Source organism: Dysidea avara, chromosome 5 (genome assembly GCF_963678975.1).
Source record: "Dysidea avara chromosome 5, odDysAvar1.4, whole genome shotgun sequence".
Lineage (NCBI taxonomy): Eukaryota > Metazoa > Porifera > Demospongiae > Dictyoceratida > Dysideidae > Dysidea > Dysidea avara.
The window spans coordinates 21,664,421-21,680,455 of NC_089276.1; the positions used below are offsets into that span (position 1 = coordinate 21,664,421).

At 38.4% G+C, this 16,035-nt stretch overlaps 1 protein-coding gene across 1 annotated transcript in view; it reads right to left on the bottom strand.

Moving 5' to 3' along the window:
• The window catches only part of LOC136255112 (uncharacterized), an 81,172-nt gene extending 76,924 nt beyond the window's left edge, over positions 1-4,248 (bottom strand). Inside the window, exon 1 of the mRNA XM_066047831.1 lies at positions 4,102-4,248. Within this exon, the coding sequence (XP_065903903.1) occupies positions 4,102-4,248 (147 nt within the window). The remainder of the gene's footprint in view (positions 1-4,101) is intronic.
• Positions 4,249-16,035: the final 11,787 nt, after the last annotated feature.

A 16,035-nucleotide genomic window follows, 5' to 3' on the forward strand; every position in this document is an offset into this window, starting at 1 on the left:
CATATACTGCAAAACAATTAAGATTGAAACAATTATTTTACCCTGATCAAGTATACAATTGAATGCGATAACAGTATAAACTCTTTCTCAATAGAACTTCAAACAGTGTATGGAGCTTGATAACTAATAAGCCCAAACAAGCTTTCAGATCGACCCGAAACGCTTTCAACAAGTTGCTACGGAATTTTAACTTAATAAAAATTTATTTAACGGAATTTTCTAGTGACTGACTGACTGACTGACTGACTGACTGACTGACTGACTGACTGACTGACTGACTGACTGACTGACTGACTGACTGACTGACTGACTGACTGACTGACTGACTGAGTAACTGATGATGCCTTCAGACAAGCATGACTCGATACTGAACAGCTTAGGCTACGGGCTTCATTTTTTCACTGCTTTGGCCCGACAGGTGCCTTTTGGCATACCGAAGTATGTACAATGCATTCTTCATGGACTTACCAGTGTCCTTCTTTGCGTCCCATTCATCTTTGCTGACAGCGAAAAGTGTCGATAGCGCGTGATGGCTTCCCTTCGTAACGATAACGAAAATCGTCCGTATTTGTCATAATTTTTTTTGGTTTTTGTTTTTTAATTTGTCACAATGGCTATTTTGATAGCAGAGGTGCTTTTCAAACAGTTCTTGATTCGTACTGCTGTGTAACGGGGTTGAAAATAGCCGACAACGAAGCGTGATGGATAATCATTTATTGTTCAGACGATAGTTGATATAATTAACCGGGGCGTGCGGCACCATTTCTTTTGGTATGCGTGGATTGCAGAGGTGATTTTCGAGCATCGAAATGCTGCATAACGGGTTGAACAAAGTTGACAACGAAGTGTAATGGAAAGTATTATTTTTCAGACGGTAATTGAGGCGCGCGGTGCCATGCGGTATACGTGGGTTCACCAGTCATAATAATTATTTACAAAAGAAGTTGACAAACACTGTGAAGTACACAGAAAAATTTCAACTAGAGCAGGGACCATAACACATCCATAAAAAGTACTGAAACAAGTTGGAGTAGTGCATGATATTAAATCACAGTAAAACAATAAGAAGTGTTCTATCCCTACTGTGCATTTCCATTATGGTATCATGAGCACAGTAGGGATATAACACTTCTTATTGTTTTACTGTGATTTAATATCGTGCACTACTCTAACTTGTTTCAGTACTTTTTATGGATGTGCTATGGTCCCTACTCTAGTTGAAAATTCCAAATTTTTCTGTGTACTTGTAGTAATAAATACGCTTTTTTTTAATTCACTAGTGAGAGAAAACCATCATGATCAGCTATGATGGAACTGTACAATAAAACAATTAAATAGTAGCTATGTGAATCCATGTGACCACACATCAGATCCACACGTGTGCAGTAGATCCATTGTGGGCATGGCAAGGAAACAATGTTAGCTACACACATTAAAAACAACAAACAAAGGTAGGGTCTACAATGTGAAATTTCGACCTTTGAGAATCAACTACCAAACCACACACAAATGCTAGGCTAGGTACCAATTAGAAAATGCCAAATTGGCGATATTTTCACAAACACCTTGTTGTATAAATCGGCCGAAATGCTTACAAATAACATGAATTTTTGCTAGCCTACATATTGAAGGAAATGTCTTTTCAAGCTACGATACTCACTCTCAACCTTTCTCCCAGGTAGTGTTATCGAGAAGCATCACTACCTGGGAGTGCTCTTAGATAGTAAGTTATCATGGACCCCCCACATTAACTCGATTTGCAACAAAGCAAATCACCTACTAGGATTCCTATGTAGAAACCTGTCCACCCCACTTAAAAGAGCGTGCTTACAAAGAGATTACTTTACCATCCATTGAGTATTGTTCTGCTATATGGGACCCTTACCAGCAAACATCCATCCACAAGCTAGAAATAATACAACATCGTGCTGCACGGTTTGTATAAACAAACCTTGGAGGAGGAACCATACAGACAGTATAGCTGACATGCTAATAAGATTGAAATGGCAATCCTTTGAGAATCATAGAAGACACTCATGTTTAATTCTGCTATTTAAGTTTGTAAACAATATGATAAACATTCCTACCCAGTATTTGCCAGCGCCATCCCCCTTAACAACTACCACAATCAAATGCTCATGATCATGCAACTGTTTGCCAGAACAAACTGATATCTTTATTCATTTTTGCCAAGGACAATCCCAGACTGGAACAACTTGAACATTGAGGACTTAAGTAATTGTGATTTAGATTCCTTTAAAGGTTATTTATCTCATTGTTAGTTAACCACTATACATGTACGTGATTTTTGAACATTAGCGTTGTACCCTTGATGGGTTTTGCTAATCAACAAAATAATTTTTTTTGAATATTAAGGCCAGGAAAACTTGATCAATTGTTTCTCATCTCCACCCGCATCTGGCCTTTTTACCCCACCACCTCTATAATTTATAATGTCATTATTGCTGTTAGCTATCATCATGTGCCGCACATATTTTGGCCCTTTCCACCACCCCCAACACCTAGTGCTATGGGTGGTGGCAAGGGCACTCCATCTAGCCCGGGAAAAGCTTTTGTGGTACTAAGAAGGCTGACCATCATTTTACAGCATAGCAAATGTCACTTGCACCTCAAAAACGGTGGTAAAACACTTGATTTGGAGTAGCTAGTTTCTTTAATGAGTACAGTAGTTAATGAAAAATGACCTCCCACCCACATGGAAATCGTGGATGAGAAACAATTAAGTCGAGTGAAACAAGTAATAAAGTTTGCCTGGCCTAGCTGTATTCTAAATCCAAACGGTGAGTGGCTGCATTGTTAGGAGTGATTTTCAGCCGCAGATTTGCAAAATCGAAATTTTGGACTCAAATAAAGTTTTGATGCCACTGGAACATACTAGAAGCATTGATGCCAAAGTAGCTAACCCTCCCAGGTCAAACAGGTCTGGCATGGATTCAACTACTACCACACCAAATATCATCGAATTTCAAAACGGTTTGCCATCTCAGTGGCTAAACTCAACGGCATTCAAAAATTCTTCAAAACTGAATGCAGATCTTACAGCGTAGCTATAGTCACAGTTTTCAAGCTGGCCTAATGTGCTAGTTTGCTTTTTAAATATAATTTTTCACTGTTGCTATTGTTCCAGCAGTCACGTGAATAAAAATATAACTTAGACAAAAAAGGGTCCTGAAATTAAAAAACCCACAAAATCGGGAATCAAACCCACGAGGCCACGACCTCCGGTGCGTGAGCCCAGAATCTTAGCCATTGTGCTAGGTGGCTTGCAGCTACCTCTAAGTTTCTACCTTATATGTCTCCAAGTGGACTAACTTCTATATATATTCATAGATTATAACCTATGATATATTGAAGACAAAGGTGAAGAAGAAACCAAAGCTGAACCAGACCCTAATTCTAACGCTAGTACTTTTCACGTCCCCTAAAGTTGAATTCTAGAGGCAACCTTCTAGACGCGTCTCCTAAAGTTGAATGCTCAGGACAACCTACTAGACACGTCACCTAAAGTCGAATGCTCGGGGTAACCTACTAGACGCGTGAATACTCGGGGCCGGCATAGCATACAACTAGCGTGCTTGATGGTGAGAGAAATCTAGTGGAATGCCGGAACAATAGCCCTGACAAAATAATTCTTCGGGACAAAATATTTCCGGCTGCCAGAACAAGAGACTTCAATAAATTTTCCCCAGGCTAGATGGACTGTCCTTTCCACCACCCCAAGCACTAGGTGTTAAAGTGCTGGATAGCTGGAAATACCAGCAATCAAATAAGGCCACCAGACTCCAAGCAACCCTCGGAACAGGTCAGATCAATATTTGATGTTGATGGACTGTGATTCGAAGAGCGATGACCCCTCATGCAAGCACATCACTGAAGATCTTAAAATCGAAAAGCAAAGCCTACATTGCAGCCAGAATAAGTTAAGCATTTGCTGCAATTAATACTACGTTTCTCGGCCAACGTAGAAGCAGAATTATACAGCAGAGTTTGCCTCTCTGCCCGCTGTCAGTAAGCATAGCTAAAGACCTTTTCTTTTCAGTATTATTGATTTATATTACTATTATCTTAAAAAAAACTCACAAGCTCAGTTCCTAAAAACTGCAGTGTTGTACCCATGCCACCAGTAGCTGCAAACACCAATGGGGAAAAGCAATTGCAAGCTCTCTCAACCTCTCTAGCACGCTCATCATATACTAGTTTGCTTCTAAACAACCTTTCCAGGCCCATGGTTAGTCCATGCATAGACCTGGCGGTATGGCATCTCTTCTTGAGAGCTCAAACTCTGCGATCTAGACCAATTTTCACCACGCATAAGAAACTTTGCACATCAAATGTGATACTTTACCTCTATGAACTCTTGCTGTAGCCATGGTTACTGAGTTACATTTATTCACTGACAGGCTGATCCGGCCTGGCGGCTCCGTTAGCGAGGTCAAAGTCCGTCAAAAATGCCATTTTCGCCAGGTATAGGAATTTATACAAGTCAAATGTGCTGCTCTGCCTCTGATTCATGATGGGGCTGATCAGCATGGCATTGCGCGTGTCTTCAGTCTCTTGACAATGTCAGAACACGGAAAATAGGCGCAACCACCACTTGTGTATTTTGTTACATATATAACTCGTTAATTCCATGGAAGAATTACGAATTAAACTTATAGAAATCAATACTTAGAACGCAAAATCTTGCACAAAATGATACGACAGCACTTCACATGAATAAAAATATCAATTGTGGTCACGTAGTTTTCGGTTATCACTTGCATTCATCAAACATGATCCAATTATTTGAATAGCTAGAGAGGTAAGTTACATTGTGTATAACTTACCTCCCCTCCATAGGTTGCTGTACATTTATTTTGCACATCATAACTGCTTTATTAAATGTATATTACTGCTAGCTAGCTACATTTTGATATGTAGCTATCGCGTCCGCCGAATAAATATGACTACCTGAGCTAACACCCATGCAGACGCGCGTACAGCATCCTGTGACCATGGGGAGCCGTCGGCTTTTCGGTTTACTGTTTGCCGAGACCGCGCTACTTCAGCCGTACTCCTGTAATTTCGGCCCTATGCAGCTAGCTGTGACTGTATATACTTTGCCAGAAGATGTGGTCAATAAGCCATCTATAAACTGTTTTAAGGACGTTTTGTTAAATCATCTGAATTTACTTTGATTTTGTTTTGTATCTGTGTGTTATACTCCTTGATGGAGTCCTACACAGTAATAAATAAATAAATATAGCTATCTAGCTAATTAGCTAGCTATTGAGAAACTTACGCATATTGTATCAAAGGTGTTGTCACAATATTCGGAGGTAATACTATCAGAACCCTCTGCACACTCTGAGTCTCTAGTATCACCAAGCGTAGTAAACGTTCCCGTTCCCAGCATAAAGAAATCACTCATTGGAACAGAGAGAGCATGTTGTAACAAGCACAAAAGGAAAATTCCATACGAGTTGCCTGTCATTCTTGCACCTCGGGCAGAATGCAAGAACCAAAGTGAAAAGTGAGCTATCCAGCACCTGCTTTTATACCCCGAAACGGTATGAGCAAATTAACCTTTTCCATATAATGACGTCACATGCAGATTCTCTAGATGTTTGTGACCTAGCCTGGGACTTGAAAACTGCCTATAACTGAAGGTAGCTATCGAGAAATGCTGGTTTTAAGTATCTAGCTATAGCGATTTAGTGTGTTGTAGCTTAGCTACCAATTGCAATACATGGCTGAAGCTACATGCCAGGATGCCATTGGGGAGTTTGGGGCGAATCCCCCCCTTCTGTGGAAGAGCCATTATGTACTAAGCTGCTTCTTTCGATAGAAACACTATACACCTTGTTAGACCAAAATCAATTTATATAGCTAACTCATGAAAATTGTATAATATTTATCACTATACCATTTATTTTAAATTCACCTGAAACTAAAGTGAAAAAGTATCAAACTTTCGCTTGAACTTTCGTACGTACTAAGCGGCTCTAAAATAATTATTGTAGATCTATTTCTGGTGTTTAAGACTTTCATAACCTTTTAAACACTTCCATAGCCTTTTAAACACTTCGCAACCATCTGCAAAGGCCATAATGACAAAAATCAACCTATTAAGGAGTGATCATTGCTGCCTAAAAATACTATCAACTAGCTAGCAAGAGAATCTTTAATCCTAACGCTGCAGCACATGCCAGGTGCCAGTGGATGCATTCACATAAAATATGCAATACAAGAAAACATCAAAACACATGCCACGCTCTTTGCAATACAGTTACATATAAACTACAATTAAACAATCTTGTCTTGTGCAGCTGGTATGGCGAACTTCCTTTGTGTTGGTATCAGGCAATTCAATAGCTACGTGCCGGCTTAATCGTTTTTGCCCTCACCTGGCTTAGCTACTAGGCTCTGGCTGACTTGGTTGTCTTCCTTTATCTGGTTCATCTAGCTGACTTGCATACTCCTACAGTATTGTGTAACTATCTCCTGCAAGTTGTGTATGTATAGTGTGTCACCTGTCATGAACCTTATTTAGCTCTTAGACTAGTTGATGTTGATACTGTGCTAATAATTTGTATCTGGTGATGTTGCCTATAATGTATTGCTGCATACAATACTGCAATAATGTATAGTTCTCTCCTGTATGTTTTGTATACACCATTACCACACCAATGATGTACTGGCACTCAGCTACTGGTGGCCTTTAGTTACGATGCCACTATAATTGTGTTGTATCTGTCACTACTGTGACATATTGAGTTGATTTGGGGATCGCGCCTTCACCACCTAATAGCCTCACCAGGGGGGCTGTCACATTGGTGTATGAACTTGGTTGTATGTGACGCGGTCCTAGTAATAATAATACTAATAATAATTCCTCACCCACTAAACTAGTGTCCCACCTACTAAACTAGTGACCACTCTTGTGAAACCCAACTACTAACAACTGGGATGATTTGCTAAAGAAGTTGAATGCAAGTTTGCAAACTGATGTGTTGTTGTTAGACTTTAAGAAAGCGTTTGACAAAGTTCCGTTTGTGTTACAAGTTATGATATTATGGGATTTGTAATGCCACTCTTAGTTGGATTCAGAAATTTCTGACAAATGGAACTCAACAAGTGATTGTAAATGGATATAGCAGCAGCTATAGTAATGTGATATCTGGAGTCCCACAAGGGATGGATTTAGGGCCATTGTTAGCTATATCAGAGATCTTCCCAGTAATGTTAGATTGTCTGTTAGATTTTACGCAGATGATGTGGTACTCTATAGAGCAATTCATTCTCCTGCAGACCATGACATTTTACAACAGGACTTGAATTCACTAATACAATGGGCTAAAACATGGCAAATGACATTCAATTTATCTGAATGTGAGCTGTTGTGCATTACAAACAAACAAAATCCCATAAGATACTCTTATTATATGAATGGTGAGGAGGTGAGATCTGTGTCTAATGCTAAGTATTTAGGAGTTACTCTAGATGATTAATTAACATTCAATGAACATTATTAAGAAGATTGCCAATAAAGCAAATCAAGTTAAGTCTTTTATTACAAAGAAACATTGGTTATTGTCCAGCTATGGTCAAAGAAGTCTGCTATAAGTCTATGGTAAGGCTAGTTGTGGAATATGCCAGTGCTGTGTGGTCACCATTTATGAAGACATACATTAATCTGATTGAGTCAGTGCAATGTACTTAGGTTTGCGACTAGTGATTATGGCTTCACATCTAGGGTTACGGGATGTTGAAATTGCTTGGCTGGATGTCTTTGGAATGTAGACGAGAAATATCCCGGTGTATTATGTTTTTGTTTTTTAAAAATTGTAATGAATTCTCTATCCCCAACCACCACCTTCCTACACCATCAAATACATGCACAAGAGGACATTTTCAGAGATTCCGGTAGACAAGTGCCAGCTCGCATAAACATATATTTACACTCATTTTTTCCTGCCACTATCAAATTAATTATGGAACAGCCTCCCAGCTACAACAATTGAAGCACAAAATACAGATGGCTTTAAGAAAAGGATTGTGGACTATTATGTATCAACCCAACTATAGACTTGTACATTTGACTTGTACACTTCTTTCGTATCTGCATGTCACACGTTTTACACGAGCATGATAGCATCCACTGCACAAATAGCCATGGCTAAGTTTCCCACCATTTTAAATAGTATAGCTAGATGTTGAATGTAGATTTCAAACAAGGGGTGATGGGAGAGGCCTGCAGGGAAGGGAAGGAGGATGTTTACAAAATGAAAGAGGAACACTTAGGGATGAGTTATGGGTCATTCATAAAATGGAAGAGGAACACCTACAGATGCATGAATTGGGCCATTCAAGTCTCAAAATTAGCTAAAATGAAAGGGAACTTAGATTTACAACACAGGTTGCTCTTTATTATTATATTGATGAAATGTCACAGAAAAACTACAAATAAATGCAACAAGCATAATACAATTATTTTCTTTTCTTTTACTGTGCAAGACCTCAAAATTGAGTGAATGATCTTCAGGGATTCATAATTAATGTATCAAGTGTAGAACATTTTAAATCTTTACTATGTAATTTATAACTATAGTGTGCATTTTATACATTGGGAAAAAGTAGTGGAGGAGTTACACTGGTGTATATACTGTAGATTCACAGATATTGAAATTCTACCCAAGCTCTTGGACATTCTCAGAATGCGAGCTGAACCAAGTAGTGCACTCTTAAGGAGTTTATCTAGTCTGGGATCTCTGTTAAGTAAGATAACAAATGATAGTTGTATAATATGTTTAACAATTAACAGGTATTTCAAAGTTTCTTTAGCTCGATTTGCAAATCCTGATATTTTAACTTGTTTTCTTTCTCCTTCTCAATAATGTTTACATCTGCAGGAATGGAAACACCAATTAAGAACCCACATATTTTTTTATAATCTAGAACAATAATGTCTGGTCTTTGAGCTAGAATGACATGATCTGTTCTCACTTCAAAATACCAAAGAATTTTAACATCGATATCGTTTGGTAACAATGACAGGTCGACGAACATACAGCCAGGGTTTTCTGCAAGTTTAAAACCACATACTGACTAGTGCCATGCAGTGGCAATGCGTGCGAGCAGTCTGGGGCCATAATGTCACGCATGACGCCACTGTTTAAGTTGTTTGAGCAAATTAATCAGTACACATTCCTACTCAGTACCTATCCCCCTTTACTATAGTATGTATGCATTGAGCTGGATCCTCAAAAACATTTAATAACTCATGGATGCAATTACACACGATCTTGGAAATTTGGCTCTTGACCCACTAAAAATATTTCAAAATCTTTTCGTTCAAATGTCTGACATAATATTTACGGCCAATCAAAATTTTCACCATACATTTCCTATGAGAAGCCATAAAAGTACAGTGTCCATTACAGCCCTTTTCCGAACTTGTAATGGAGCCAAACCATACATGCCTGTTGTTGACACCTTTGCTGTCACCATTAATCATCTGGTTGACTGAAATGTTAACTCTGTTCAGAAAAAAACACTTTAAATTTTTTTGCTGTTTTTCAGGATCCGGTTCAACTGGTACATACTATAGTACCAGGGCTAATCACTCTAAAACTGATGCATATATAGAACAAACTGTTACGTACAGTTACTCTATTTTTACCAAGGATGATTCCAGGCTGGAGTATTTTGGACCTTGACAATTTAGATTTGGTCTCTTTTAAGGACCGTTTACATGATTTAATTATGTAATTACTAAACAATGGTTTTGTGCATTAGAATTTACCCTTAAAGGGCTTTGCTACTGAATTACCAAATAAATATATTGGAGAAGAATATACCACTACATGGCCAGTTTCCTAATCAGATGAAACCATAAAACTATTCACTGTGTGTGCAAGTGGCTATGTACTTCAAAGTTAGCAATCGAGATGCAATGAGGCCCTTCTTGTGGCAGCGCAAGATCAAGCAAGGTTCACTAGGGCTTATAATACTACAATACTTATTCTTGCAAGTCCTAGTTGTCATCTGTGTAATAGTGCTAATCAAATCACCTGCTGGGTGCTTGCCCTCATTTGGTAGTAACCCAGTATGTATGTACAAAGACATAATTCAGTAGCTTCTTTGCTTCATAGAGTGATTTGTAGTAGGCTAATTTGTATACATTTACAGCATAGGTCTTTACTTAACTTCTGATCATGGAGCTGTACAGCCACATGCAGCCATCCCCAGGTTGGCTAGAGTTCCCAGACCTCCCCTACAGCTTGCCACTGGAAGCAGCCAGCAAAAGCAGCCTGGATGATTTCGACAGTGAAATTTGATAGTGTATTCATGTAGCTCTGTATTCGTGATGAAATAAAACCTGCTCTCATGGGTGACATGACCGATTTACTCATTGACTTGTGTGTTACAGCAAATTATCCACATTGATAATCTGGTGCTCAAATTTTATTGTATACGTAGTTTAGTAGGTGGGAATTAGCTATATTTGGCAATTTTACTAATAAATCATATAGGTGGGAGTGTTCATTTTGGTGAATGGGTTTATGATTCACTGACATTAGCTAGTGTGCCTGGTATTTTATTTTGGTGCATGTATCTCGATTTTGCCAACTCGCTAATCTCACCATTTAATCCATGTGTGTGGTATATTGTCTAGTAGTTAATGTGTACACTCACTGTATAGCATATTTTTACCACTACAGGTAGTTGCTACACTATGTGTTTTACAATAACATGTGCATGCTTTATTGGAAGAATACAAGATAATAAATACACTGTCTTGTGACATCAAGCTAAGATAATGATTGGAATTTTCAATTTCTAGAAGCATTTTTGAAATAAAAGGTTTGTGTGACATCAAATACTTTTCTTAGTGATATCATTGCCACTTTTCAGCAATACTATACACAACGTACGTTTCTAAAATTTTAATAAACAAATAAGTTCAGTGACCAATCTTCGGTATCCACTGCCTTACCTTTTGTTGGCCTTTAAGTGCAAGACACTCATCCTACAGTTAGTAGCTAGATTACTGATGCTAATCCCCAGACTGCTAGATCCAAGTTTCTAAATGAGATGTAGACATGTGTAGTGTTTCATTGTCCAAATAATTATCACATGTATCGTGTCTATATTATTTGTTGACAGGTCATTGTGGTGGTGATGATGCTTTATATTTTCCTTAGCTTATAGTGCTGATATAACATTTCTGTGTGAGGTGGATGATGAGGTACAGTAACTGTCATCTCCATGTCTCCACTGTATTCACATATTGGTATTGATCATATGTTTATAAGCCCACACTGTTGTGATTCTATGACTTCGTCTATATTATGGTCTCTTCACACCTACCAGGTAACACAATTTCTATGGTATCTTTGATATGAGAATGCTATCTGTTTGTGCCACACATCTGCTTGAATGTACTGTAGTCTTCATCAGTAAGTCAACAGGTGTGGACTAAAATAGTTACTTTTTACAACCACACTCCTTAGATATGCATATATATATACATTCTGTTTCCAAATATCATAATATGAGATAAGCATAAGTAGTTGTGGTTTTGTAACTCTATTAAAAGAGCATTCAATTACTGTTCTGCACATTGTACAGACTTTTGTAGTAGTTCAATGAATTGTTACATATGAAGTTATGTGAGGGTATAGTCAGCCAGGGAAGAACAGTTAGAGCTTCCTGTCCCTGAAGTTCACACCAACTGGTAGACTTTAAAAATGAATATGAGTAATGAGTAGCAATACCTTACTACTCTCCTGTCTCATCTTTCCTTCCAGTTTTGTCAAATATCAGATAGACTAGTGAAGTAGTGTATCCAAGCAATCATTGATGAAATCTTGTACAGTCTCTTCAAATGGGATTGTAACTTTTATTGTAGCTAACTGCTGTAGCTACATACAATATACTACAGTATTTTAAATGTGCTGGAGTATGTGTGTGTACTTCTTCTTGCAGTAACAGTTTTTGAAATTTGAAGGGTTAAGTACACAGAGCTTGAAATTATAAAAGGAAGTGCTCTTATGCCCGTGTACAAGATTGCATGACACATAAAATGTCTAGCTGGCTTCCCTTATGCTCTTATGTTTCAATGTCAACATTATGATTATGACATACATTGTGGTGAGGTAGTTACCTTGAATTTTAGTGTTTATTTACACAATGATCTAGTAGTGGTAGTATTCTTCCTAATTATTGAATTATTTTAATTTTCTCAGTAGTTAAGTAACTACCTGTGACTTCATAACAACCAGGACACCTACTGATCACTATTCTTGTTCTGTGTAACTTAACAGTTAGGTAACTACATATAGTTACCATGAAGTGTACTTTTCTTATATTGTATGTAATAGACAATTTAAACATTAAACTGTACATTTTCTCTATCCAGAAGCCAATGATAGCAAGCACATCTCCGTTGAATATATTGGCAGCACTTGTATGTCTGTGTAAAGAGGACAGTAAAAAGTAAAACTTGCATAGTACAAAAACGTTTAAACGTATCCAAACAATCATGCCCCCACTACTCAGCATAACAAACCACAAGTTATATCAAGACACACGGTAGTGTGTCGTGCGGCCCAAGAAGCCGGCGCGTAACACCCGTGAGTATATTGACAGGAAGAAAGAAAACGCAATTTTCGCACCTCCGTAGCTCTGTGCTTCCTTGATGAAACAAGACGATTTTTGCTGTGGACATGCCCCCCAACTGCAGCACTCTACATTCCAAATTTGAGCGAAATCGCTTCGCGCGTTCCCGAGATATGCGACTTCAAAAATTGGCTGAGTTTCTTCGTTTTTTTTCTTCTTCTTCTTCTTCTTATTTTTCTTTTTCTTGTCGCACACTCACAAAAACTGCTATAAAACTCGAACGCGTTATCCGATTGCCTTGAAATTTGGCACACAGAAGGGGGGTATAAAGGCACATCTCGGTACCAACTTTGGCTGGAATACCATAAACAGACAAAGAGTTATGAGCGATTATGCACGAAAAATAACACCAATATGTTGTCACGCCTACAGGGTAAACCGCGTATGGGAAGAAGCTGAAAATCGGTGGGTGAATAGGTTAACTATTGAACCTCAAACCTTTTGTGGTTTGAAAGAAATCGAGCTAAAAACCAGGAAGATACAGCGAAAAAATCAACAGTGTGTAACAATTACGCAATCGAGATTAGCTAATTTTTAATATTTTTATTTTATTATTATTATTATTATTATGCTTGCCACGCCTACCAGGTAAACCGCTTGGGGTAATGCTTTCAAAATCGCTGTACAGATGGAGTTATCATCTTAGAAAGGCTCTTCAATGGTGTAGAAGAATCAGACTTAAATCCACGGAGTTATAACACGAAATCCAACTTGGTGTAGCAAGTGCGAGATCGAGATACTCTAATAGAGCAGTCATCCTAATAGAGCAGTCACCCTGAACAGAATTAAAGAGATCAGTTAGAAATAAGTAACCTGTATAGAGATCAGCTACAAACAAATCACCCTGTAGAGAGTTCAGCTACAAACAATTCACCCTGTTAAAACATCAGTTAGAAGAAGATTTCTTGTAGAGAGTTCAAATACAAACAAATCACCCTGTTGAAAGATCAGCTAGAAGATGTCACCTTGTAGATAGTTCAGTTACAAAGAAACCACCATGTAGAGAATTCAGCTACAAACTAGTGACCCTGTAGATACATCAGCTAGAAGAAGTTACCTTGTAGAGAGTTCAGCTACAAAGAAACCATTCTGTAAAGAGCTCAGCTGCAAACAAATCACCTATACAGAATTCAGCTACAAACAAATCACCCTGTAGAGAGATCAGCTAGAAGAAGTTACCTTGTAGATAGTTCAGCTACAAACAAATCATCCTGTAGAGAGATCAGCTAGAAGAAGTTACCTTGTAGATAGTTCAGCTACAAACAATTCACCCTGTACAGAGCTCAGTTAAAAGAGGTTTCCTTGTAAAAAGTTCAGCTACAAACAAATCACCCTGTAGAGAGATAAGTAAGAAGAAGTTACCTTGTAGATCGTTCTGCTACAAACAATTCACCCTGTAAAGAGATCAGCTAGAAGAAGTTACCTTGTAGAGAGTTCAGCTACAAAGAAACCATCATGTAGAGAATTCAGCCGCAAACAAATCATGTATAGAGAGTTCAGCTACAAACAAATCTCCCTGTAGAGAGATCAGCTAGAAGAAGTTTCCTTGTAGAGAGTTCTGCTACAAACAAATCACCCTGTAGAAAGATCAGCTAGAAGAAATCACCTTGTAGAGAGTTCAGCTTCAAAGAAACAATCATGTGAGAGTTCAGGTACAAACAAATTGTCCTGTAGAGAGATCAGCTAGAAGAAGTTACCTTGTAGAGAGTTCAGCTACAAAGAAACCATCATGTAGATAGTTCAGGTACAAACAAATCACCCTGTAGAAAGATCAGCTATAGAAGAAATCACCTTGTAGAGAGTTCAGCTACAAAGAATCTATCGTGTAGAGAGTTTAACTACAAACAAATCACCTTGTAGAAAGATCAGCTATAGAAGAAATCACCTTGTAGAGAGTTCAGCTACAAAGAAACCATCATGTAGAGAGTTCAGCTACAAACAAATCGGCCTGTAGAGAGATCAGCTAGAAGAAATTACCTTGTAGAGAGTTCAGCTACAAAGAAACAATCATGTAGAGAGTTCAGCTGCAAACAAATCACCTGTAGAGAGTTCAGCTAGAAACAAGTCACCCTGTAGAGAGATCAGCTAGAAACAAGTCACCTTGTAGAGAGTTCAGCTAGAAGAAGTAACATTGTAGAGCTACAAAGAAGCTACCATGTAGAGTTCAGCTGCAAACAAATCACCCTGTAGAGAACTCAGCTACAAACAAATCGCCCTGTAGAAAGATTAGCTAGAAGAAGTTACTTTATAGGGAGTTCAGCTATGAACAGATCACCCTGTAGAGAGTTCAGCTACAAACAAATCACCCTGTAGAGAGTTAAGTTACAAAGAAACCACCATGTAGAGAGTTCAGCTGCAAAAAAAATCAATCACTCTGTAGAGAGTTCAGCTAGAAGAAGTCACCTTGTAGAGAGTTAAGCTGCAAATAAATCACCCTGTAGAGAATTCAGCTACAAACAAATCACCCTGTAGAAAGATCAGCTAGAAGAAGTTACCTTGTAGAGAGTTCAGCTACAAAGAAACCACCATGTAGAGAGTTCAGCTGCAAACAAATCACCTGTAGAGAATTCAGCTAGAAACAAGTCACCCTGTAGAGAGATCAGCTAGAAACAAGTCACCCTGTAGAGAGTTCAGCTAGAAGAAGTCACATTGTAGAGAGTTCAGCTACAAAGAAACTACCACGTAGAGAATCCAGCTGCAAACAAATCATCCTGTAGAGAGTTCAGCTAGAAGAAGTCACCTTTTAGAGAGTTCAGCTACAAAACAACCACCATGTAAAGAGTTCAGCTGCAAAAAACTCAATCACCTTGTAGAAAGATCGGCTAGAAGAAGTTACCTTGTAGAGAGTTCAGCTACAAAGAAACCACCATGTAGAGAGTTCAGCTGCAAACAAATCACCTGTAGAGAGTTCAGCTAGAAACAAGTCACCCTGTAGAGAGTTCAGCTAGAAGAAGTCACATTGTAGAGAGTTCAGCTACAATGAAACTCCCATGTAGAGAGTTCAGCTGCAAACAAATCACCCTGTAGAGAACTCAGCTACAAACAAATATGCAGTGAAAAAGATCAGCTAGAAGAAGTTACCTTGTAGAGAGTTCAGCTACAACGAAACCACCATGTAGAGAGTTCAGCTACAAACAAATCACCTGTAGAGAGTTCAGCTAGAAACAAGTCACCCTGTAGAGAGATCAGCTAGAAACAAGTCACCTTGTGGAGAGTTCAGCTAGAAGAAGTCACATTGTAGAGAGTTCAGCTACAAAGAAACCACCATTTAGAGAGTTCAGCTGCAAACAAATCACCCAGTAGAAAGTTCAGCTATGAACAGATCACCCTGTTGAGAGTTCAGTTAGAAAC